This window comes from Equus quagga, chromosome 1 (assembly GCF_021613505.1).
Source record: "Equus quagga isolate Etosha38 chromosome 1, UCLA_HA_Equagga_1.0, whole genome shotgun sequence".
NCBI lineage: Eukaryota > Metazoa > Chordata > Mammalia > Perissodactyla > Equidae > Equus > Equus quagga.
In genome coordinates this window covers 106,822,702-106,849,209 of record NC_060267.1, presented here as the reverse complement: position 1 = coordinate 106,849,209, position 26,508 = coordinate 106,822,702, and the positions used below count along the sequence as shown (strand labels likewise).

The 26,508-nt window shown below is 53.6% G+C and overlaps 1 protein-coding gene across 1 annotated transcript; it reads right to left on the bottom strand.

The window, feature by feature from the left end:
* Positions 1-865: 865 nt before the first annotated feature.
* Positions 866-18,422, bottom strand: OXTR (oxytocin receptor). Its single transcript, XM_046685700.1, has 4 exons — positions 18,306-18,422; positions 17,632-17,704; positions 16,451-17,488; positions 866-1,504 (listed from the first exon to the last, which is right to left on the bottom strand). The coding sequence occupies exons 3-4, from the start codon at positions 17,367-17,369 to the stop codon at positions 1,257-1,259; spliced, it is 1,167 nt and encodes a 388-aa protein (XP_046541656.1). The 5' UTR covers positions 17,370-17,488; positions 17,632-17,704; positions 18,306-18,422; the 3' UTR covers positions 866-1,256.
* Positions 18,423-26,508: the final 8,086 nt, after the last annotated feature.

The following is a 26,508-nucleotide window of genomic DNA, read 5'->3' as shown; positions in this document are numbered from 1 at the left end:
TTATAGGGAGTTTTGAAACCAGGAAGTCTGAATTCACCAACTTTGTTCTCCTTTTTCAAGGTTTACTTGGCTATTCTGGGTCCCTTGCATTTCCACATGAATTTTAGGATCAGCTTATCAATTTATGCAAAGAAGCCAGCTAGCATTTTGATAGGATTGCCCTGAATCTGTACATCAATTTGGATAGTACTGTCATCTTAACAATATTTAAGTCTCTGATCCATGAACACAAAATGTATTTCTATTTATTGAAGTCTTCTTCAATTTCAATTTCTTCAATTTCTTCAAAATATTTTGTAATTTTTAGGCTATAAGTCTTGCACTTCTTTCATGAAATTTATTCCTATTTTATTCTTTCTGAAACTATTCTAAATGGAATTATGTCTTAATTTCATTCTCATATTGTTCATGGATGCTGAGAAGAAATGCAGTTGATTTTTGTACATTGACCTTGTCCTCCGCAACCTTGCTGAACTCGTTTATTAGTTCTAATGGGTTTGTGTGTGCGCACGTGTATACACGAATTCCTCAGAATTTTCTATATACAAAATCGTGTCATCTGCAGAGAATTTTACTTCTTTTCCAATTTGGATGCCTTTCATTTCTTTTTCTTCACCAATTGCTTCTGAAATATTAGCTTCCTAGACATTTTCAACCCAAGTTTTAGTCGGCTGCCTGTGCCAAATGGTCTCATAACGGAAGCCCCTGCTCCTAGGGCCCCTTCTGACAAGCTGGCACCCAGGTTCAGTCCCCTCAAAGGCAGAGGCCCCCTGAGGTCAGGAGGACATTAGCACCACCCTCCCCCTCTGAGGTCCCATTCCCACTCCTGACTCCACGCTCAGAACACTAGGCTTCCATACCCAACTGGTCACCAATCCTTTACTTACCACCTTTCACAAGATCCCAGAATAAAGGAGTAAAAATGTACTGGAGTGAAATTAGAGGTTCAGGAAAAAAAAAAAAAAAAAAAGCAACCCACCCACTAGGGGCAGCAGTGGGGCCAGGGTAGCAGGAGTGCCTGTGGGAGCCCAGGGGAGGCCCAGGGGTGGTCTGACGATGAGTCACCCTATCACCTTTCACCGTAGAGGCCACTGCCCCCTCCCAGGTCAGAATCCCCCACCCCGCTCAAGCCACCCCAGGTGTGGAGGGGTACAAACTGCAAGGTACCTTATACACATACATACATGGCCACTGAGGGGCGGACTGTCTGTGTCAGCACAACCCCAGCCCAGGGAGGCAGTCCTGACCCAGGCTGGTCACACAGTGGCTGGCTGCAAGCAGCTCTTCTGGCTGGAGCTGTGCCCGCTCAGGACAAAGGTGGACGAGTTGCTCTTCTTGCTGGCGCTCGTCTCCCCGGGCCGGCTGCCCTTCAGGTAGCTGGAGGAGCAGCAGAAGAAGCGCTGCACGAGTTCGTGGAAGAGGTGGCCCGTGAACAGCATGTAGATCCAGGGGTTGCAGCAGCTGTTGAGGCTGGCCAGGAGCATGGCTATGATGAAAGCCGAGGCTGGAAGGAGGGCAGGGGTGCAGGGAGAAAGGAGAAGAGAGCATCACTGCTGGAGCATTAACCATCATTTCCTGAGCCCAGCCTTTTCCAGGTGCCCGGTGCAGGGCCACAAGACGGAGTACTAAAAAGACAAAGTCGGTCTTCCTTCCATATCCTTGCTCTGGCCGCGCACTCAGCCTGGCCCCCGAGCCTTCCCAGGCTCAGCCCAGCCCTGGGATGCTCCCTGTCCTTTCTCCCCTCAAAAGCTCACCCACGGCGTGCCTCCACCAGCAGGAGCTGTACTTATCATGGCCACCTGTTCATTCATCACTCACCCAGCAAGTGTTGAGTGCCTACTATTCAGAGTGTCGAAGAGCAGAGTCCGGAAGCTGCCAGACCTAGTTTGTATTCTAGCCCCGAGAGCCACAAATGACTTTAACTCCCCAAGAAACTGTCGTTTCCTAACCTTTAATGGGGATAACAAGAGCACCCAAACCTCGCGGGAATGCTTCAAGGATTAAAGGGTGCCTGGTACACAGTAAGTGCCCATACATGGTGGCTGCCGTCACAACCATGTGCCAGGCACCAGGCAAGGCACTGGGACACAAAAACAAAATGAGCAGAACCATGAGATGGGCACGAGGTGAGTCAGGTGGGTACACTGAGGAGGGTACAGCTCTGAGAGCTAATCATGGCCAGCCCCAGGGAAGCCAGCACTGGAGCTGACGCTGGAGGATGCTTCTGTTTCCCAGGCAGAGAAGCGAGGAAGAGTGTGCAGGCAGAAGGAATAGCCCAGGCAAAGGCTTGGTGGCAAGAAAGTGTATGCTGTCTTCACAGGCGAGAACGCTAAGAGCATTTCTGCGAAGCTGCCCCTGGGAGCACAGCTTCGGCACGACAACAAGACACACAAGAACTGTGTCGAAGCTGTTATACTGAGGGTTTACTGAGTTCAGGCAGAATTAATGATCAGAAATCACCTTTGAGACATTGCTTGTTACAAATTTAAGCTTCAAGGAGGGAGAAAAATTCCTAAGTGCTTCCAAGTAGAGGGGAGGGAAAATCTGGGTTTCTTTCCATGGACGTAAACCTGACAAATGGTAGACTTCTCCCTCCAACAGAGCAGGACAGGCTGCCCCGTGAGAAACCTGCGCGGCAGACGAGGGACCCAAGAATTCTGTCCCCAGCCTTACCCTTATGAGTGAGGGTAACTGCAAGAAGGCTGGGGAAATCCACTAGTCTTCAGTCTTTTCAGCGAAAAGTTTTCAAAAAATAACTCCAGAATTCGAGAGCTAAATTCAGGAAAAGATTTCTCACGGGGCCGCTGGAGTTGCAAGATCCAGACGCCACCATGGATGCAGAGCACAGAGGTGTCCGTCAGCGAAGTCTGCGTGCACCAAAGGGAGGAGGGAGGTTGTGTGGAAGAGGATTCAGTGGTTCCCAGAGTGGGGTCCCTGGAACACCTGGGAGCTTGTTAGAAATGCCAGTCCTCAGGTCCGACCCCAGAACTCTGCCTCAGACTCCTGGGGGCGAGGCTCAGCAGTCCGTTGCAACAAGCCCTCCCGGGGATTCTGACGCACATGCAAGTCTTCGAACCTCTGCCCTAGTTACTTGTGCACCTGTTGAAAGCAAAGCACGCTACAACAGACCAACACCCAAAAATCGTGCAAAAGAGAATGTTTAGAAAGCCAAGGAGGGGAACCCAATTCTCAGACTAAAATAGTAAACAACAGAAAAGTGAAAGGAAAAAAAGCCAATGCCACAGCATTCCTCACTTTCTATAAAAGGGAATGAAAATAAACACTTGCTTTGATTTGGATGGGTAAGAAGAAGACGAATTTAAGTTTAGAAATTCTAGTGAAATATCACCAAAATTAAAAATAGAATGTCTTCGACATCATCATTAAACATCTAAAATGAAAGAGGCAAAATCTTACAAAAGTCTAAATTAAAAAAGGCACGAGAAGTCAACTACCAGACACAAAGGGCAGACTACAGGTGTATAAAGCTAGAAAATGGGGCAAAGGAAGATTCGAGAATGAAGCTCACGCTGGGACAGAAAGGGACCACCTCTCCCCAGCTGTCCAGAGTTACTGTGCAGAAGCTTAGCTGGTCTTTTAAGCTTCTCGCCTCACTCTTTACATTTGGATCTTTTATTTATCCTGTTTAAAAAAAATGAACAAACAAACCTAAAGACCATCAAAAACAAAAAAGTAAACGGTTAATGTAGTCCTGAGCAGCCACATGACTTTTTCTACCTCCAAGCGGCCAGCCTGGGTGGGAGGAGTTTGGATGACAGCCAGCACCTCTTCCCCACCTGGTGGCCACAGACTCGAATGACCAGCCTGGTTCCTGGCGGATGGATGACTCGCTAAGCTGAACCCGCTCGTGTCAAGTTGCCAAATGCTAAGGGCACACCCGGACTTTTTAAAATTTGGCAATCTCGTAATCATTCAAAGACATGAGTCCCCACTGGTAGAATTTCAAGCCATCAGCATGGAGGAGAGCTCTTTGAAAGTAAAAAATGGGCTCTGGAGGGGCTCTCAGAGGAAGGAAGCAACAGGAATACAGGCACATAAGTGAGAAAGTCCAAGAGCATCCAGGCACTGCCAGAGTTGGGGAGCGGAGTTTCACAGAAGAGACTGGAAAGAGCCAGGCTGGGGAGGACCTTGAATCCAGGCTGAGTCTGAACTTTAATCTATAGGCAGTGGGGAGCCATTGATGGTTTCTGAGCGGGTGAGTGACTTACTGCACCTCACCGGCTATCGGCACTTACTGGATCTTGGTTAGGCCACAACATCGCCCTTTCTGGTGGCTGGAAAGGCTTCACAGGGCTGCAGAAGAACAGGAACAGCACAAAGCATGGAAAACACCGTCCCTGCATTTCACGGTGATGTTTCCAAGGGAGCACGCGACAATGCAGCAACGTTGACCATCAGACTCACCCCTCAAGCTTACACAGAACAGTACAGTTTTCAAAGCAGCCTTATCCCCATGTCATAGATGAGGAAAGTGGAGCTCAGAGAAGGGAAGCGCCTTCCCCAAGGACACACAGCAAGTCATCCTGTGTTCCCACCTGAAAGTAGTGAAGTCTGATTCCATTCAAAACGAGGTCAGCATTCCCACGTGTCGGTTGGCTGACGCAATCTTCTCAGTCCCAAAGAAAGGACACAGGCTGGCTGGGCCATCACACCAAGAGGGACAGAGTTGGAGAGCAAGTTCCTGTTCCCCAAACAGATGGAGGCCTCCTCGGAGGCTAAGCGTTGCCCACTCCCCAGCAACAGGCTTTTAAAATCCAAGTGCACGTGGGAGGGAAAATGCATTGCCTCCTATCAGATCACCCTCCTTCTGGGCAGAAATGTCTCCTGGTCTAGGCCAGGGGCCAGCAAACTACAGCCCACGGGCCAAAGCCTGCCTGCTGCTTGTGTTTATCAATAAAGTTTTACTGGAACACAACCATGCCCATTCATTCACATATTTTCTACGGCAGCTTTTGCACCACAAAGGCAAAGTTGAGCAGCTGTTACAGAGACCTCATGTCCCACAAGCTTATAATATTTACTGCCTGGCCTTTTACACAAAAAGTTGGTCAGTCCTTGATCTAGATGCTGGAGGAGGCGCAGACGCTAAAACGTGGTGGGAAAGGGCTCAGAAAGGGGAGGGGCCGACCGCAGGGCCAGCTCAGCCCACTGCGGCCCACACCACCAGGAGCAGAACTGGATGGTGCCTCTGCTTCCGAGTTACCCGGACCTGGCACAAATCCTGGCTCTGCCACTTTGCACCTGTGTGTTCTAGGCCAAGTCCCTGAACCTCGGTTTCTCCAAGTGTGAAATGGGAAAAACAGAAAGAGCTTCTTGACAGAATCATTGCAAAGTTCAATTAGATGGGATGCCAAGTGCTCACCACGATTTCCAGCAGTCAACAACAGTAAACAGTTAATCAAGCTTAGCTATTGTTATTACCACAATGATGTGCACGTGCTCTGTAAATGTCACTTTTCTTATCAATAACATAGTTAGCACCAACACGTTTGAACCAATGGAGAGAGGCTGCTCCCTGGGCGGGGCTGTGTCCCGGAATCTGAGGCAGCCTAGAGTGGGGCAGAGGACACAGGACCCACTGGCTGAGCTTCTGGAAGCTGCACAGCCATTTGGCAGTGTCTGTCCAGTGTGGCTCTTGAGCCAGAGTGCATGGCCAAGGGTTCAGCTTCTATGTAGATTCTTGTGCTGGCTCACAAGGCCCCACCACCAGTGTAGCCTTTGGAACTGGTCTGCCCTCTCACCCAGCTTGAAATTTCCTGATGGGTTTAAGACTGAAAGGATGGGCCATCTTTGGGGAGGGCAAGGAGGATGCCTGGGTTCCACAAAGTCAAGGTGACTGAAACAATCACAGAGCATCGGATAGGAACGCTCTTGTCTCATTCCGTCTTCCTTGGGGTGCTGGCAATATCTGATCTTGCCCTGCAGATTTTAGGGCTAAGATCCTGAATTAGCTCACAGCCGAGCCTGGACATCCCAGCTGGGAGAGGCTGCTGTCTCTCTACTCTGTAAAATCGTCCACTCTCCTCCCTGCTCACCTGTATTCCTGCTCGAAGTTCTAGGTTCATGCCACCCTCCTGGTCTCCTTCTACACTGAAATCCTTACCTTATTGATTGTCTTCTTTCAAAACACAGCCACCCCTGGGTAGCTGCCCAGCAGACACTGACTGGAAAGGTGAGTTGGGGGACACTGCCTCAAGCTGAGCCGGCAGCTTTGCTCAGATGCTGGTGCCCACGCTCAGGCCCAGCTCTAGGATTCCGGTGCTCGTCCCCCAGCCCCACTGGCCAGAGAGCCGGGGGCGAAGGCTCACGGCTGCATTCCTCCCAGGGCATCACTTTGGCCAGAGGGTAACACCCCGTCCCAGGGGAGCCCATGTCTCATGACTGCTCCACGCAAATGTGCAAAGATCTGACCGTTTGCCTTCATTCAGGCTTCTCCGAAGGGCCATCCCAGCTCCCAAGCTCCCTGTGAGACTGGCCCCCGCCATACTTTCCACAAAGCAGAGCGACCATGAAGTCAGTGCGGAGAAAAGGAGGACCTGGAAGTCACAGTCCACCCGACTCCTCGCAGGAAGGTATGCTCTGCAGCCAGCTCCTCCTCTGAGGCCAGGCGGGCAACAGAGCCATTCAGGGAGGTGACCTGGGAGCCCCCGCTCAGAGCGGGGAGGGAGGAGCCAGGAACACAGGATTCAGAGGCAAACTCCTGGGGTCTGAATCCCCCTCCCACCTAATCATTCTCTGAGTCACATCTACTATCTGAGGCTTAATATCCTTTACTGTAAAATGGAGGTGACACTCAAAAGGACTTTGAGAAAATTGGGGGAAAAAGTAGCATAAAAGGTCTTTGTGAATGGGAAAATGTTTATTCGATTATTATTATTAATGGATATGAGATATGATCAACTGTATAATTTTTTAAAGACCAAGGTATAGGGACTCCTGATCCCAGGTTGATTACAGAAATGGTCCTTTGCCCCTTTTTTTCATGACTTCAAAAGTTAAAAAAGACAAAACAAAGCCCAGAGCCCTGGGATTGGATTACGTGACACCAAAGGAACTCTAAAGAGTCCAGTTTGGAAAAACTTACTCTGTCAGTGACGTAGGAAACCCAGAAGGGAAGGTGGCTGCCACCCCGGGAGGGAGCAGGATCTCAGGGTCTCCGCTGGGAGAGCCAGTTCTGGTCATGCCTCCTCCACTCGCCTCCCACAGAAGTAACACCTTTCCCCCAGGACGGAGGCCGGCGTGGGAGCACACTGCTCCCCCTGGTCCTTGCCAAGCAGCGTGGGCGGGCAGAGGCCCTGGTCCAGGGATCAACCCTCACACCTGCCTGGCCTCGAGTGCAGGGCATTCTGGGAGGAGGAGCAGGAGATGACGATCAGATGTTCCCGCATCCCTTCCTCGACTCGGTGCCAGCCACTGAGCTGGCCCTGGGGACCTGCCCTCAGGGATTTACAAACTCAGATGGGAAAGAGAGAAGTACAAGACAGACATGCTATTAAACGGGGCGTGGCAGCATTTAGGAGAGGCGCTGGCGGGCCCAAGGCTGGGGCTGGGGACGAGGGGTCATCTTCCAGTGGGGCCTCCTACGGGCGAAGCAGAGACATAAGCAGAAATGGCCACAAGTCAAAAGCAAACATCCCCCGCTGGGCAATTTTACCCCCTGGAGACAGAAACAAGGCTCCATTTCCACACAGCACGGTGATTCATGGAGGGGTGGGTGGCCGAGGGCCACCCGAGGACGAGGACGGTATGCCCTGAGCATGCTGTCCACCCACGGGCCTGCTTTACTCAAGCCCTAAGAACTCCCCGTTCGGATTTCCCGGCACTCCCTCTGCCTGTCCCCGTCCCCGTCACCAAAGGCCCAAATTAGCCCAGAACAGCTGATGGGCAGCTGGCCATGGTCTCTCGGGCTGTGTTGTTCCCGAGGCAACTAGTGCGTTTCACATGCAATTCAAAGACTTATGGCCGCCTGACATCTTTCATCTGAACCAAATCAACAGCTATAGGAGGCCCTCCCTCGAGAAATCATCACTGGTTCAAGGCCCACCCCACCCCCTCACCACCCCAATCAGGCCTGCTTCCCTGGGGCTCAGGAATTCCAGCCTAAGTCCTTTATTCCTACAGAGCTGTGTAGGAATTTGGGAGTTGTGGTCTATGGAAGGCCTTTTTAAAATGATTTTTGAATGTACACTTATATAAAGATTGAATACTAACATGTATTACAGAGCGCCTTCTTTGAAAAGACCACAATTTTACAACATTGGCATTGTTCTAAAAATCAGACGTGTGACTGCCCCATGTATCATAATTATGGTCAGGATTAGGAGCCAAATGTGTGGGCTACAGAGCTTGAGATGGGCTCCTATTATGGCACTACTCAACCCTGATGCCGTGTCGTGCTCCTAAGGAACAACCACATTCTGGAAGCAGACGAGCTGGGGCCTTTTTGCGAACGACCAGCCCTTCTCTACCCTGTGGGGAACAAGAGGGCCCTGCAGCCAATCTGGGCCATACGGATAAAGGCAAACTGCACGTTTTGGTAAAAGAGATAAGATATTAAAGACTTCCTGCTCCAAGGGTAGTCAGTGGGCCAGCTGCATGGGCACTGCACAGGCCGCACCTGGATGCTTGTTAAAAATGCAGACTCTCGGGCGCCCACCCAGACCCACTGAATCAGAATCCACATTTTAACAAGATCCCTCCACATGATTTGTGTGCACATTGAAGTTTGAGAAGTATCCGTCCAGGAGGAGGAAAGATAATAAAATAACTGCCAATAATCTCAACATGGAATGTGCATCTGCTTCTTTGCATAGCCAGCTCCTACTCATCCTTCAAAACCCTTTTCAAATGTTGCTTCCTCTCTGACACCCTCCTGAATTTTTCCGCAGGGAGAGGGAATCAACTAATGCCTCCTGGGGCACTCACAGTACTTGATAAATAAATCTCTCTCTTACAGCATCATTCCTTCCTATTATTTTAATTTATGTTTACAATCTGTGGCTGGGGACTGTGTCCCCTTTGTGGCTCTGTCCTTGGCTGCTAGCAGAGACTGGAAAATAGAAACAGTTCAATAAGGGATCCAATTGAACTGAAGCATGAAATTAGCAGACAGGAAGTCCTGATAAATCAGCCAGCGCCACCAGCACACTGGAAAGGCAGAGAGACAATTTCCCTGCTTAACGGGAGGAGATGGGCTCCTAACAAGATGACTGGACCCAAATGAAATTCCCTCTAGGAAAATTAAGTCCGCACTCAGATACCAAGGTCAGGCGGGGAGAAAGAGAGAGAAACAGAATGAGCAAGAGTGACCGTTACGGTGCGAGCATGAGCTGTCGAGGGCAGAGGCCCGTGGTCCTGGAGCACCTGGAACCAGGAGTGCCAGCTCCTGGCGGAGCACACAGGAGGCCTGGCAGAGGCTGTTCCTCAGTGGCCAGGAATCAGGGGCTGGGACGCTGGAAACGACCAGGTCACACCCCGGTCCTGCCCACCCCTCATACAAGGGTCCCCCTGGGTTGCCAACACCCAGGGCTAGGACCTCCCACCTTGCCTCTTGATGCCTCCTCCAGGAGAGGCCCTAATTCCTCTTTACCTCCCACCACTCCTATTGCCAGCACCCTGGGCTCGCCACCACCCCTCACCTGAAACTGCGCCCTCTGCTAAAATGTTGCTCCTCCACTGCACTGACTTACCCCAGGACCCTGGCACGTCTCGACATTGCTCCCTCTTTTTTTAAAGCCAACATTTATTGAGCGCTTACTCTGTGTTAGGCACTGTGCCCCCAGCACACTCCACCCTCCCCACAACCTAAACCCCATTCTTAACCCCAGGAAAGTGAGCTCGAGGCAGGTTGGGTCAACTGCCCAGGTCACTCCATCTGGCTACACCTTGGGACGTAAGACGCCAATGCCAGACTGGCAGAAACTGGGAGTGTCCTCCCTGAGGTCTGTGGGTGTACCCAGAACTCTGTGACCAGCCTTGGCTTGACTGTCCCACGTTGGTGCATATGCCACCTGTTGGCCACAGGAGGGCGGGCGGGTGGGCCAGGGACTAGGAGGGCTCCTTGCAAACTCTCTTTGCTGGAGGATTGACAGATCAAAGCAGGAGCTGTGTGGACAGGACCCTCGGGAGGCACTGGGTAACTGCTTGTAGAACGAATGCATTGGCGGTCAGAGGAGAAAGGAGACCTCCAGCTGGGGGAACAGGGACGGCTTCAGGAAAGTGGGCATGGAAGAGGCTGCCATGTCCAGCTGTTCAGGTTGTGCCCTGCACAGCTCCCGGAAGCATCATTCTCACAGACCCCTGAGGGTCTGAACAGAGCAGCCCACACACTGGACTTGGATTTGAAGGATGGTGCCCACGGAGGAGCCTGGGGTGGGCATTCCTGTGGTGGGAACAGTGTCAGCATGGCTGCAAAGCAAAAGGATGCAGTGGGAAGTGGCAGTCTTCAGGCCTGGCTGGGGTGCACCAGGCAGAATGGCCAGAGCCCAGGGAAGAGGTGACAAGGGTGACGCATCTGTTGTATGTGGTGGGGGCCAGGCCTACACCACGGGTCTAGACCAGCACTTCTCAACCAGGCTCGACTTTGCCCCTTCAGGGACGTTGGGCAGTGTCTGGAGACAGTTTTGTGGTCACAGCTGAGGGGGGTGCTAGAGGCATCTAGTGGGCAGAAGCCAGGGATGCTGTTAAACATCCTACAGCACACAGGATGGACAGCCCTCCCCCCACCACACTCAAAACAACGATTTCCTGGCCCCAAATGCCACTAGTGCTGAGGCCGAGGAAGCTCTGCTCAAACCAGGAAGGAGGTGATGAAAAAGGAAGGGATCGACATGAGAGGCAGGGGGCAGGGGATGGTGGATCAGAGAACTCCAAGGGGGCGGGCGAGAGTCAAGGGACACGGGACCCAGAGTACTGAGGGGGCAGTGCCATCAGCAGACGGGAAGCCGGGTGGCTGCATGCCGGGTGTTGTGGGAAAGAGAGCCCAGGAGTGGGAATGTTTAGGCCACAGAGAGGGTGCAAGGCCCTGGGGTGGGGTCAGGAACCAGCTTCTTAACAAGTGCCCAGGAGATTCCGATGTCGAGAGGGGCAGGTCACCTTGAAAATGCCGGCCTGGTGAGGGGCCGTGCAGGAGGGCAGTCTCTGGCAGGAGACGACCTGGGTTCAAATCCCAGCTCCACCACTCACTCAACAGGGCTCTTGAGCAGGTCACGCCTCTCTGAGACTCAGTTTCCTCATCTGTAAGCAGGGAGAACGCCCCCTGACCTGGCTGTGCTGGGTGAGGAGGAGAGACGGCTGGGCACTCGACAAGCAGTGGTGATGGTGCAACCCATCACCTCCCTGAAGCTGAGCCCAGAGCGGGGCTGTATTCCACCCTCAGATGCTAGCCCATTGCTCAGATGGAAAGGACAGAGGCCCACAAACTTGTCCCAAACCACACAGATGGCAAGGAGACCAGTCTGTGACGGGAACTCTCACCACCTCCCAGTACATCTCCCCGGGGCTTGATGTTGGGGGCCTGCCAGAGCACAGTTCAGCCCCCACCCGGCCCCAGCCCCTGGGAGAGAGCTTGCGGGGTTCCCTCCACTTCCAACAGTTTCCAGTGCAAGGTGGTGGGGTCAGCCCTTCAGGCAGCTGACAGACAGCCCAGGCCCAGCCCCGCCTCCCAGGGAGCAGGACGCCGCCAGGGGCAGGCCTTTTCCACGCTGCTCTCCTCCAGACCCAAGGCCTCCCCACAGCCCTTGTCCCACCTCCCCACCCAGCCAGATATCCATCAGATGGGGAAAAGCATGTAGCAAAGCCTCACTCAACAGATTTTTTTGTGCTGTTATTAACCAAAACTTTGGGTGGGGACAAAAAAAGTAAAGTCACCTTGGGGCAGAAACTCAACGGGAAAACATTACATGAGCCAAGAACATAAAAGAACTCCCAATTGCTCAATCAGACAAGAGTACGGTGGTTGGTTAACTGTCGGCCTAATTGCAATTTATACCCAGAAAGGCCAAGCTTGAGAGCTTTTCCTGGCCAAGAACGTCTGCTCAATCTTCTCAGGCGCACCTGCCCCCACAGCTCTCCATATCAATGGGTCACCAGAAGAGCAGGCCCCTCCAAGGTACCCGGCCCGCCCAAACCTTGGGCATGGGGTCCTTGGAAAGGCAAAGTGGGTAGACCACACTGGAGGGGCCATAGTTCCAAAGAAACTGGGAGGGACTGGGGAGCTCATTTTCAGATGAGGAAATACTTAAAACTAGGCCTGCAATGTGTTTCAACCTTCCTCCTGCTACAACACCCCCACAGATGTTTGATTGCCCCCTGTGATGGGGTGCTCACTTCTTCACCAGATCCCATGTATTTGTTCAACAAGCATTGGTTGAGCTCCTAATGGGTGCCCGGCCCTGGGCTAGGCCCGGGCACACGCCAGTGAACAAGAGAGGTGGCGTCCCTGTTCTGACAAGGCTCATCTGCCTCCCTGGCTTAACGAGTTTCCCCTCCATACACTCACCTCCCCGGACACACTGCCCATTGTCCAGCAGGCTTCCCTTCTACCTCATCCCCCGCCACCCAGGCTCTCGAGAGAAAAATGTCCACCTCCTCCCTCAGGAATAACTGCCAAGATGCTCAAAGTCAACCCAAGAATGCAAACAGAACTTTTAACAAGCAGAAGGGGACGGGGGAGGGGAAGAGTGACATTAGTCACATGGCCCCTAGGTGCCACAGGTCACACCATGTCATCCTCACCTGCTCCCTCAGAAGCACCCCAGGGTCAGAGTCCTTGGGACCAGCAGCAAAGCGAATCCCATCGAGTTCCAGGGGAGGCTGGTGCCGAGGCTGTGGCTGCGGACTCTGGTTCTGAAGGATACGTTCGGGGCTCGTCAAAACCTGCCAGGGCGTCTGCCCTCGGTCTCCAGTCCCACCAAACCAGGCTCAGCGGCTTGGGGCTGCTCCGGAGGGGGAGCTCCTTAAATTACCACGACCTCGTCTTCTCCTTCTCTTCTCTCATTGTTTTTTCTTCTGAACAATGGAAATAATGAAATCGAGAGCTTTCCTCTTTGGCTCTGATGAAAAGGAAGCCCCACGTGCGGCTCACCTCTGCACCCAGTGCCTTTGTTATCACTGTTACGATAATATTCTAATTTCCCTATCCTTTCCCCTCATCCCTTTCCTTACAGCCCCTTTATCGTGCCACAGTAGCTGAATCTCTGTGCCCCACCTCCAAGTGTTCTGGATCAAGGTGAGCTCTAAACCCATAAGGCGGCGCTTAATGAGTGCAGCTGTGCGGGCGAAAGAGGTCGGTCAAGGAGAGAGATGGAAAAGGAGCATGTGGCTTTCGAGAGAACGTCAGAGAGAGGGAACCTTAATGGAGGCAGGGACTTGGAGTCCAGGGGGGGCCACGAGGCCACTAGCCAAGGCAAGGAGACTCCTCCATCCACACATCAGCCCAGATCTGTAGCCCGTGGCTAAGTAGCTCCTTGTCCTCCAGAGGTTTCACGAGGAAGCTACAGGCAGGAACAGACCGCACGGCTGCCCCAATCTTGCCTCTACCTGAGCCTGTCTGCCCCTGGGCTTCCCTGAAGAATGTCACGCTGTTCCCAAAGGGCTCCTTGAACTTCCAGGCTCTGCTCCACAGGAGATGAGCAGAGCAAGGGGCCCTGATCTAGAAATTTTGCATCTCTCGTGAATTCCCCTTCTCTGGGAGAGGAAAGCCAGGGCTGTGCATTAATTCCACTTCGATGATCAAACCCTCTCAGTCGCTGGAGCATGTCTCTCTTTTCTTCCTTCCTAGCCTCTAGATTGAGTCATGTCTCCTGGGTGATCGTAAACACCATTGTTTCTGATGGCCCAGGCTGCTTCTTGTAATTATCCAAATTAATGCCAAGCAGGCACAGGGTGTGTGTTCTGGCTGAGCCCACGTCCGCTTGGACCCCCACAGCCCTGAGGCATGACTTGGTGAGGCTGGTGGCCCGAGCCCATGTCCTCTATGCTCGATGGGCCTCTCACGTGGACTGGGCACAGCTCCTGGCAGCACGAGGGGGAGGAGGGTGCTGCCAGCAGTGGGTCACAAGGCCCCTTATGTCTGCATTTGCACTCAGAACACTCAGGAGAGAACGCCCAGGAGAACCAGGTGACCTGGGTGTTCAAGCGACACCCACCTTTTCCTCTCACTGGGAAAGAAGCAAAGGGAATATGGGACCCGAGGCTCTTTCCCCGCTCCCAGAACCCGAGCAGGAGCCGGTCTCCACAAACCCTCACCCGGGAAATCCTCTCACCCTGGGAAAGCCACACGTACCCAAAGGCCTTGGGCCCCACTTTAGGTGGGAGCTGCCTCTCGCTCACTCTCTTCCTGTGTCTTATTTTTAAGACGTAAAAATCAATGTTTGATGTACTTTTAAAGCGTGGAAAAGATCAAAACTTCACTCGGTGATTACACCGTGTGAGTTGATCATAGGTGCTCGTTCTTTGTTCTTTAGGGAGCAAAGTGAGAAGGAGGAGAGCAGACAAGGGGGTGGACAACAGGAAGTCATACGAGGAGGGGTGGGGGAAGGGAGGAGGGAGAAAAATCACCAGAGAAAAATGAATGGGAGGGGCGTGGGGATAGCAGGGGGCAAGGAGTCAGAAGAGCTGCACGATGGATGAGCTGAACACTCTGATGTCCTCCTTCTAGAAGTATGGCATAGACGGTCAAGGGGGAGAAGGGGACCCCTCACCCAAAGTCCCACAACTAGTAAGGGCCGGATGGAGAACTACATCCCAGGTCCCCCCAGTATCTGCTCTAAGGGGGTGTCGGTCTCACTTCCTCAAGGGCTGGCGTTTGAGCACCTCAATACCTGGTCCAGTATCTCTTAGGATCCTGCCCAGGAAACAGGTGTGGCCTGATGGAGCAGGAAGAAACAGCTGTCGGGGAGAGTAGGCAGGGCAGGAAACCCCAGCTCTAGGCAGCCTCCAATTTGCTGTGTGATCTAGAGCAAGTGCCTTACCCTCTCTGAACCCCTGAACCGCCCCCCCCTGCAAGGTGTGACTAGTGGCTGCACCAGGAAGCCAGGCTGGCTATCCTTGAGTCTTCACAGCGATCCTCACGCCAAATGACCCCACCAGGGCCAGCACACCACAGGTGCTCAATAAATGTTGAATGATAATCGCCCAGGCCACTAAGGCAAATACTAGGCTAATTGGGAGGGCAGGATAAAGCCAGGAGTCTGTGGTTTCTGGAAGAGAGCAAAGCAAAGTTACCCAGCTGAACGAAGGCGATTTCAGCCTCCAGGGGACGGTGGTGGTTGAGACTGTTGGGAGCAGTAGCGATGACATCCATAAAGGGAGATTTGTGCTGTCTCGGGGCAGGACGGGGAAAGCAAACCCCTGGCCTTTTCTTACAAGCATCCGAGTCGCTTGCACCCCACTGCAGTGCTCTGTGCTCGCGGCAACCCAGAGGTGTCCGTCATTCACCACCGCGGATCAGCCCTCCCGCTCTTTGCAAACGAGCTGCTGGAATTGTGGGCAATGGAGGCGCATCGGCCTGGAGCTCCCAGCCCCGGGCTGGCCACAAGCGCCGGAGCCCAAGGTGCTCTCTGCTCCCTCAAGCTCCCTCCTCACAGATCGCCCCTTCTGTCCTCTTCTCCTGGTCTCCCGACTCTGACAACTGGCCCCTGGCCATCCTCACCCTGATTCCGCAGTCCTTCCATCTGGAGGCAGCGTCCCCCGCCCACAGAAATCCCCCAGCCTCCCGGGGCAAAGCGGAAAGTTTGCGTCTCGCCTCCCTTCCCTTACCGGCCCCTACCCCCCACCCCCTCAGCAGGAGCGACGTCTCCGGTCCCGGGGCACCCCCAGCCCCCGCGCCTGCCCGCCACCCCCTGGGGCACTCACCTCTCCACTAGGCGAGCGGTTCGGGGACTGTCTTCACATCCCCAGGGCGCCCCTCCCAGCACCTTCTCAGCTCTTGGTTAGACAATGGAATCGCCCACCTCCCGCTGCCCCTATCCAAACCAGACCCCGCGGGTTCAGGCCGACTTGAACTTCAAGCGGAAGGAGCTGAGCTGGGGCCCGGGTTCGAAAGGTACCCCCACTACTCGCGAACCACGGAGACGGCGAGTCACTTGAACTTGTTTCCCGTCCATAGTAAAGAATCACACACCCCATGTAGCCCAAGGACTGTGCTAAGACTTTCCGTGCGTTTTCTCATTTCGTTCCCCTACTGCCTGGTGAGAACTGGTACTTTTATCGTTATTGCCACTTTACAAGAGGAATTGGAGGCTCAGGGAGGCGACGCTCAAAATCACTTAGCCGGGGGATGATGGAGCCAAGACTCAAACCCAGCCCTGCAGGACTCCAAAGCCCGCTTCTCCCCCTGAAGGCCCCCAGATCCGCGGACGTGCGGCGGCAGCAGGACCCGGGCGTCTCCCTGCCCCCTCCCTCCTCGGGGGTTCCCCGCCAGCACTACCTTCCTTGGGCGCGTTGGGGTCCCAGACGCTCCACATCTGCACGAAGAAGAATGGCGTCCAGCACACGATGAAGGCCAGCACGATGATGAAGGTCATCTTGACCGTGCGGATCTTGGCCTTGGAGATGAGCTTGACGCTGCTGACGCGGGCCATAGCCGCGTGCCCCCCGCTGCCCGCCGACGCGCCCTCGGGCCCCTCAGCGGCCGCCGCCGCCGTCTTGAGCCGCAAGTTCTGCCAGATCTTGAAGCTGATGAGGCCGTAGCAGGCGGCGAGCACGATGACCGGCACGATGTAGACGGACAGCGTGATCCACGTGACGTAGGCCTTGGGCCCCCAGGGCTGGATGAAGACAGCCCAGCAGTCAAAGACGCCGTCGGCCACCTCGCGCAGCGAGAAGATGTGCACCTGCGGTGCGCTGGCCACCAGGCAGCCCAGCCACGTGGCGAGCACGGCCAGGCGGTCCACGCGGCGGCGCAGCACGCGCAGCGGCTGGCAGATGGCCAGGCAGCGGTCGAGGGACATGAGCAGCAGCAGGTAGGTGGAGGCGAACATGCCCACCACCTGCAGGTACTTGACCAGGCGGCACAGCAGGTCGGGCCCGTAGAAGCGGAAGGTGATGTCCCACAGCAGCTGCGGCAGCACCTGAAACACGGCCACCACCAGATCGGCGATGCTCAAGTGCTTCATGAAGAAGAAGAGGCGCGAGTGCTTGTGGCGCGTGGTGCGCAGCGCCAGCAGCACACACGCGTTGCCGCTCAGCGCCAGGAAGAGGATGAGGCACAGCACGGCCACCTCCACGCGCGCCAGGGCCTCGTTGCGCTGCGGCGGCCCGGCGGTGCGGTTGCCCTCGGCCCCCGGCGGCGCCGCGCTCCCGTTGGCCGCCTCGGCGCTCCAGTTGGCCGCGAGCGCGCCCTCCATGACCGCGGCCGCCGCTGTGCGCCCCTGGCCTCGGAGAACCTTTAAGGCGGGGCGCGGCGGGGCGGGGCTCCTCGGGTTACACTCCCGGCGACTCCGCGGACGGACCTGCGGGTCGGGCCCTGAAACAAACCCCGAGGGTCCTGAGAAGACCTGGCGTTTCTCTCCCGACGCACGTGCGGCTCTGTGGTCCCCTTCCCAGGAACCCCAAATCTTTTAGGACTAGGGGCTCAGCCGCCACCCCGGAAAGCCCCGTTTGAGGTACCTCCTTCAGAGCCGCTGGAAATGAGCGGGAATCTCCCGGACCGCCGGTTCCTCGAGATACTCAGTCGCTTCCACTGAAGGAGAGGGGAGGGTCATAATCGGCCACTTTCCTCCGGGACTGGGACTCCTAAGCCAGACACCTCCCCCAGGCATCCCCAAAGTAACTCTCCGCCCCCCGGACCCTCAGCACAGCCACCTCCCGCGAGGCCTCCAAACCAGCCACCTCTCCTAGTAAACCTTACTCCAGCTACTTCCTCCGGAGATCCCCAAACAGCCCACTTGCCTGGGAAACCCTAGCCCAGGGTCATCGCCCTCCAACCTCCTGTTTCTAAAATGCATAGCTGCCCCCCACCCCGAACTTCCACAACAGCTGCTCTCCTGGAACCCCAGTCCGGCGGTCCCTCCTGGAGGCCGACCTCGACCGCTGTTCCCAGTATCTTCCCGCGGGGGTCCTCCCCAGCCCAGCAGCCCCGACGCACGTCTTGGCCCCGACAGTCAAGGGCTCCGCATCTTGTTCCTGAGCAGCCACTCTACAGTCTCTCGGAGCACCAATCGCGCCTCCAGGAACCACGAGCGCGAGGCCCCCCACCGTCTCCCAGGGGCTCCACCAGCCCCAGCCATGCCGTCCACCCCCGCGCAGGACCCAGCTCCCTGCACCGAGCCCCGCAGGCTGACCTAAACTCGGCTCCCTGGGGAAGTTGCACCGTCGCGGACGGCTGCAAAGACGCGTGCGCTCCCGGCCCAGGTTGGGGTGGCCCCAGGCGGCACCCAGTCTACTATGCTGAGGTCTCCAACTCTGGAGCCTTGGTGGCTGGACTCCCCTCGCTCACAGCCTGACTGGTCGCTGGATGAGGACACAAGGCGAGCAGGGGTGCTGCTGAGGTTGTGCAACCGACAGCGTGCGGACGCGGCGCTGTCTCCTGGTGGCCCGCTTTTCTGCGGCGAGTGGCCGGGGCCGCACCACCTCTCGCGTCCGCTAGGGGACGCGGAAGGCCGGCCGCGCCGGGCCCCGCAGAGCCGGTCGCCTCGCCGGGCGATGGCCCGGAGCGGTGACAAGCAGGCTCGGTGCACAGCGTCTTAAAACTGCGAGAGGGAGGCGCTCGTAAATAACCCGCTTGCTTTCTTCCTTTCTTGGTTTAGAAGCTCTGGACTCTCGGGCAAAAGGGAGGCTTAAAGAGCAGTATTTCCCCCTGAGTAGTTGGTGATGAAATTACAAAAGCATTTCGGGGATATTTCCCAAACAACAGGTTAATTTCAGCGCTTTTTTTTTTTCTCCCAGGAGCTTGAAGTAGTGGATTGAGCGTCGAATCAAGTTAGTCCTTGCTTTGGGATAGTTCCTCTTCCCATTCGTGAGGAATTAGAAATGCCTTCTGTTCTAATCAGCACCGGGGGAGGTCTTCATTCTTTAGGCACTTTTTAGGAGAAGACCTCAAGGAAAAAGAGAAATCTGTCTTCATTTTAACGTGATGCTGCTCCTCTGCCGCCCGAAGCCATTTCTGCCTCCTTGTCATGCTTGAAAATTAAAATCCTAAATGATGCCAAAGGAAGGGGGAATGTTAAAGGCGCTTCTTTCACTCCTGGCTCCTTTTCTCTTCTAAAATCGTTTTTTGAAATAATTTACAGTGGCCAAGAATTAAGGCAGGAAAGCAAAGTGAGGATTCAAAAATGGACAGGGCTCTTTAAGTTTTATCAAGTGCATGTTTCCTCCTGACGTTTCATTTCTACCTCTTTTAATTATGTGGAGAGAATTGAGTTAGCCCAGGACCGGGTTTCCTGAATCCACAATTACAGCCCTTTGCCAAGACATCCCAGGGGCAGACCATCACCTCCGCCCTGGTCCCAGGGTTCAAGGTGAGCGGGCATTCCAGGATGGGCCTGGGAATTCCGGTAACGCTGGGAAGGGGAGAGAGGCAAGAGTTGTCTTTTTCTTGCCCTTGGGAGTTGTGCCGTAATAGTGTTAAAAAAGAAAATTCACTGAATAAATTGTAAAATTTTATTGGCTTTATTTAACAATTCATGAGTCAGGCAGCATCCAATCTAGCAGGCAGAAAGGAGCCCTGAGGAGCTGTACAAAATGAAAGACTCTTATACACAGAGGGGAGTGGGAACAAGGAAGTCATGCTAGGAAGAAAAGCAGGTTGCTTATTGCGGGGTCACTTCCCTTGACGGGGGGCAGGGGTCCGTCAGGCCACTTACCTGACTCATGCTGACAGGCGGTTCCTGATTGACTGGTTTAAGCTTCCATTTCTGGGAGAGTCGAAACTGTAATTAAGTCGAGTTTCCATTTGGTGATGTGGGGCTTAGCATAAGTGACTCCATTTTGGGCCTTTTGTCTTGTTTTTAATAATATTAATTAATAGTATCTGTCACACAAATTACAGATTAAAGTTACAGACCGCTCAGGTGGATTAGGTGAACTTGAACTTCTCCCTGGGCCTCAGTTTCCCCGTTGTAAAATGAGAGGGCTGGTCAAGAGAGCTCATCTCTGAGATCTCATTCCTCTGGTTTTCTGGAATTTGAATTCGCCATCTGCGAGCTTGATTCTAGGGGGTGAAACACATCTGCCCGACTCTGTGGTGGGATGAGGAGGGGGCGCCCCTGATGGGTAACATCGGGAAGAAGACCACCCGGCCTGCAGGGCCCGGCCTGCCCCCCTTTCCCCTGGAGGGGAGCTGCTTCAGGGAGCAGGTTCCTGGGTGCCTTCTCCAGGGCCAGGCTCTTCCCGTCACAGGGGAGCCTGCCCGGTCCTGAGTGGCCTGTGCAGGGCAGGTCAGACTGCCGAATTCTGGATTCACTGAGCAGGACCATTTGGTCTCACGCAAAAGCTAAGTTCTCATTTAGCCATCATCTGAAAAATAAAAAAAGTGGACCGTTTGTTCTCCATTTCTTCTCTTTTGTTTTATTCCTCAGCATGTGCAGAGGTCAGGCAGGGGAGAGAGATGCTATTTCCTGAGGGGTCCCCTTGAAGAGTCCTCACAGGAATAAAACGTGCTCCCACCCCTTGACCTCTAACCTCTGGGGAGACAAGCACTCACATATTTGCAGTGTGACAATGATAAATGCCAACACGGGCCTGGCACCGTGCAGGCAAGCACCTGGTGGACAGTTGCCACAAAGAAGGCAGCCGGATTTTGAGGCTCAAGAACGAGTTCTCCAGGAAGCAAAGAGAAGAGGCATTCTTCTCAGAGGTGTTCCAGGCGTACCTGGCGTTTGGGGAACTAACTATTCCATGTGGCTGGGAGAGTAGCAAGAAAGCAATGCCAAGAAGAATGGATTTTATCCTGTAAACCAACATTCCCCCAAATGTGGGACGGAATACTTTCTCTGATGGCATTCAAGGTGTGGATTTTGTATTGAGAGATACTGAAGAACACGGTGGGGAAGTTAGTTCTTTCCCAGTTATACTTCATTCCTGTTGGTTTCAGCCAGGAGAAAGTATGATAGACCACAAATCATGAAGGCAGTGCTGGGAGGCCTAAGGTTCGGGAGACAGTGGGGGGAAGACGATGCCCATGGAAGGATTGTAAGCAGAAGGACGTGCTCAGTCACAGGCTTTACAGAGAGACCCTTGGTGGCCACAAGGAAGATGGGAAAAGAGATCCTGGCATTAGGAGACCCTTGAGGGGTTCAGGCAAGAGATGCTGTAGTCATGGACCCGGGGGAGTGGGGGATGGGACATTGGAGGGTGTATTAGTCAGGGTTATCCCGAAGATATATAGATATGGACATAGGCATAGATACAGATTTATCTTAAGGAACAGGCTCAGGTAATTATGGAGGCTGGCAGGTCCAAAATCTACAGGGTGGAGCTGCAGGCTGGAGAGCCAGAGAAGAGCAGATGCTTCCGTTTAAGTCTGAAAGCTGTCTGCTTCAGAATTCCTTTTTCCTCAGGGGAAGTCAATTTTTGCTTCTATTTGGGCCTTCAACTGATTGGACGAGGCCCACCCACATTAGACAGAGCAGGCTGCTTTACTCAAAGTCCATTTAAACGTTACTCTCATCCAAAAACACCCTCATAGGAACATCTAGAGTAACATTTGACCACATATCTGGGCACCGCGGCCCAGCCAAGTTGACATAAAATTAACCATCACAGAGTGAGTTTCGGAAACCACTGTTTTACAAACTTCCCAGTCTCCCCAAGCAGCCAAGGGTCTTGAAGGCAGGGCCAGTGTTGTATCTGCGTGTACTTCAGAAAGCCCAGGATGCTGCCCATGGGCACTCCACAGGCATTATTAAGTAGAGGAGGATGGAAGGGGGAGTAAGAAAGATAAGACATAAACGTCCCCATGGCCAGTTTCTCTGTCCTGAGAGCAGGCCTAGGACACTGGAGGAAGGTTTCCTGCCCACGATGACCTGTCCAGCTCCCACTCCCACCTCCGGGAGCTGGGTCCTGAGTTTCAGCATCCTGGGAATTTTCCAGCTCTGCTGCATTTATCTCGATGCGGATCCCAGCCCAGGTGACCTCACTGGTCAGGGTGGAAACGAGCCATAAACACATCCAGTCCACTCCCTCCCCACCACCTCCCCGGTTACTCCCCCGACCACATGATTTCTGTCTCTGCTTGGGCCTCTGGCTCAGGAGGGCATCAGTGACGCTCTCAGGCACGAAGACTAAGTCGTTTGAGCAATAATTTTCTGCCGGCAAACTTGACCCCTAGCCTTCTTGCATTCAGCTATGCTGTCCAGATGCAGGAACGGCAGGGTGTGTGGGATGACCTGGGACATTCACGAGGCTGTACTAGGGTGTTGTGTCAGGACGCCAGCTTCTCCTCATAGCTCTTGCATACTTCGTCCAGCCTGCGTCATTTTGGGCCACTTCTCAGCCTATGCTTCATTCCTGTGTCCCACGGTGGGTGGAGGGAGAGAAAAAAACATGTTCAACTGTTAGAAAGCACTCTGAACTGCACTCATGAGTGCCGGCTTCTGAGTTTTACCACCTCCTACCCGTGTGGCCTGTGTGTCTCTGAGACTTAGTTTCCCCAGGTGCTGACCTCATGGGACTGTGCAAATAATTCACAGGCGGGATACTTTGAAAACGGTTGAGTATTGTACATCTGCGTCTGTTTTCTCATGTTGACAAGCCTCACCCCAGGACCATCTTGTGAAAATATTTTCTCATCCACTCAACCTCCATCTTCTTTTTTTTTGAGGAAGATTATCCCTGAGGTAACATCTGTTGCCAATCCTTCTCCTTTTGCTGAGGAAGACTGGCCCTGAGCTAACATCCGTGCCCATCTTCCTCTATTTTATATGTGGGACGCCTGCCACAGCACGGCTTGTTGAGCAGTGCGTAGGTCTGCACCCGGGATCCAAAACTGTGAACCCCGGGCTGCTGAAGTGGAACGTGCGAACTTAACTGCTGCGCCACCAGGCTGGCCCCCAACCTCCATCTTTTAAGTTTTCCAGATCAAGCTCACGTGTCTTCTCAATTCACTTAGACAAACTGTGCGTGCATGTGCATGTATGCATGTTGTGTGTCTGTGTGTACGTGGTGTGTGTGTGTGTTGTGCCGGGGAAGGAAAGTAACTCCTTTGAACCCTAACTGGTGTGATGAGAATTCTAAATCTTTGCCTCTCCAGCGAAGCCTTCTCTGACCCTCTCGGCCACTGAGAATTCCCTGTTCTGAACCTCTGCCGCATGACCGCAGACCTCACGTGTGGTGTGATGGTGCTCAGTCTCCCAGTTCAGCTGTGAGTGCCTAGAAGGCGCCTTGTGGGTCATAGTCCTTATCTGCTTGCCCATCATCTTTCCTATCATACATACCCATCAATGAAGACATGTTGAGAAAACGATCGGTGGGTTACCCGAGAACATCCCTCAGCAAGTTAATCCCTCGGGTCAGACCCTTTCTTCCTGGAACAGTATTTCTGTGGAAATCTGGCTGAAGGAGGGCTCTCTGTGAGAAGGCACATTGTTCATACGTGTGTGCCATCCTCCCCAGAGGGAGCGATGGCAGAGATAAAGGACGATGCCTCTCGTTCCACAAACACGGTGTCAGTTGACAATGAACACAACAACACAACCCCTATTAAGGAAATGGCTTAAATAAACCCATTCTCCGTTTGTAGACGCTGTTGGCCTAGGTTAAGACATAACTAGAGAGAAAAAGCATTCTTCTGGAATAAGAGAGCTTGGAATAAAAGCAGGCTGTTCTTTTGCAGAAGAAAAGGTTCATTGAGAATCAGGATCTGTGGAATGTGTGACTTTGGGAGCAGCAGGGCCTCCAGGATCAGAAAGACATGTAAAAGTGGTTCTTATCCTCACTCGGAACAAGCAGAATGGTTGGGATTCTCGTGATGTCTGTCTTACAGAGGAGGAAACTGAGGTTCAGAGAGGGGAAGGGGCTTGCCCGAGGCCACACAGCTGGTTAAAGAAGGCCGGCGTGGCTGGAATGAAGCACGAGACAAACCTGGAGAGGTCACCAGAAGAGACCACCCAGCCTGGTAGCCAAGGTCAGGGATTTTGCTGTGTCTCAGAGCGCCAGGAAGCTCTGGCGGGTAACTGAAGGAGAGGTGGATAAGTGACAACGTGCTTGCATGGGGAGAGGGGGCCCAGATTGAAGTGGGCAAGTCGCAGAAGGCAAATCGGATAAGAGGCCGTTGAGAATCGAGCTAGCCTGCGTAGAGCAGTGTCCAGGTCAACATAGCAAGGACAAGTGATTCGCCCAAGGTCCCACCACCATCAGAAATGAAGCCGAACCAAAACTCCGGTTTTTCCATGGACCCAGCCACCTCCTGGTCACGAAAGGCCCAAGCATTGAAAAGGTTCTGGAGATACAAGCTGGAAAGACTTTCTGGTGAAGCAGAGGGAAAGGGGATAAGAGAGGGGTTCAGACAGTCCCCTGGAATCATCCAAGGGCTAGACTCGCACAGGACACTCGAGGAAAACAGAGCTCTCTTCCACCATCCACCACCTCTGCCTGCTTCTATCAGGCCATCTCGGGGAGGAGGAAGGAACCTAAGGGAAATTCCAGGGACCTGAGAGCTCCAGACACGCACATTGTCCCAAGCCCCAGGCAGCCCTCTCCCGCCTCCACCAATTCCAACGACCCACTCATTTTTCCTTTTTAGGTAAAAAAAAAAAAAAAAAAGGTATTTCTTCCCAGAGGGGCACCCAACAGAAGTCTGCCTTTCTCCCTGGGATGTTGCGCACACCTTGACGGAATGTACCTTTTCCTGTGCTCTGTCATGCAGAAACACTCTTGCACTCAATATTTTCTAAGCACCTACTGTGCGCCCGCTGGGGTGACCCTGAATCGCAGCACCGAGAGGCAGTTCTCTGAGTCTGGAGCTGAACTCAACCAACCAACTTAGCTTTCAATGAGCTAACTTTCGGTCCCAGGGAAGCGGGGCGGACACCGCTCCACCCAAATGCACAGCCCTCCTCCAGCTCCCTTGCTCTTGAAAAGCTTCCTGAAGCTCGGATTCAGTGAAAAGATTATTAAGGGGCCTGGTCACCTCAAACAGAAGGGGAGCCGTCCCTCCCTGCCAGGCTGCCCGCCTGGGACAGGAGCAGCGTGAGAGCCGCTGCTGGTTTTCTGGCCCAGCCTCCCCTTTGGTTTGCCCTCCCAGGCGCGGGTGGCCCCTAGGGACTCTGTCTGGCCCGGAGGCAGCTGGGCCTTGTATTTCCTGCCTCTGAGGCTTTCTGTTCCTAATTTTTTAATGTGAATAATTCATATATTGCACACTCTAGGAACTAATATTGATTGTATGTCTACTGTGCTGCAATATGAAATTAAAATTATTTCTATACACTAAAAAAAAGGTCCCCACCAACAGCTGCCCGGGGTATCTAGAGAGGGAATGGCCACCACTGGCATCCAAATGAGGCTCCAGGCAGGAGGCACTGAACCTCCAGCAAAGCCTGGCTCCTCTGAGCCCTCATAATTCAGAGTCTGCAGGAAGCCCCACATCCTTCATAAGGAAGGCCAGATCGGAGCAACCTCCCGCATTCGTTCTGCTTTTGTCCCTACTCAGAGCACTTTCCAGTCTATCAGCTTGTTAGAGCTTCAGAAACAACCCCCTGAGGTCAAAACGCAGCAATCATCGTCTGCATTCCTCAGAAGAGGTAACGGCGGAGACTGGGGCATAATTATCCTCAGCAGCGACCTGGCAATCCTTGTTGAGTGCTTACTGTGTGCTGAGAGCTTTGCATGAACTATCTCAATTAAATTCTGGGAAGTAAATTACTTATTACCCTCATTCTGCAGGTGAGACGTCAGAGGCCTGGGTAAGCTGGAGAACATGTGCCGGTTACACAGGTAGAATAAAACAGAGCCTGGGTTTGAACCTGGGCTTGCCTGACTGCAGAGGTCGTGCGATGGACTAGCAAGCCAGACAGAGCCCGAAACGGCCCGTCGTGGAGGTCCCCACTCCAAGTCCAGGGGAGTGAGATTCCTTTCGTTTCTGGGCCCCACCCTTCCAGCAGGCTGAACTATGGTCCAACCTTGTCCCGGCTCCTCTCTCAGACCCACACTGCCCCTCAGGTCTGTGCGTTCAAGGCTCTCAAGGAGGTAGGGCCCACACATGATGTCCACACCCGCCTTCCCTGGAAATGCTGCCGCCTCGGCTCTCCTAAATTCTTCCTCCATAAAACTCAAGGCAGAGGCGTCTGGTAAAACACAGCCCTGGCTTCGGGGCGTTTATAGCCTAGTGGGAACTCCCAGGTGTGTAAACTCCCAGAAGGCATCTATGGGACAGGTGTCAGCAACACAGCTCCCACGATGCTCCAGGCACTCTTTCAAGCCATGGAGAGTCAGCTATGAGAACGTAAACAAAGTCCCTGCCCTCATGAAGCTTACATTTAGTGGGAGAGTCAGATCATAAGCAAATATACACATAGAATATTAATATGATAGCAGAAGGCAATAAGTACT

What these genes read in the sequence shown, in the direction of transcription:
- OXTR (XM_046685700.1), bottom strand. Translation starts at nt 17,369, where the DNA reads ATGGAGGGCGCGCTCGCGGCCAACTGGAGCGCCGAGGCGGCCAACGGG. An exon ending in CCCCAACGCGCCCAAGGAAG is followed by an intron (nt 1,505 to 16,450) that starts GTAGTGCTGGCG and finishes CCCTCCTTCCAG; the next exon opens with CCTCGGCTTTCATCATAGCC.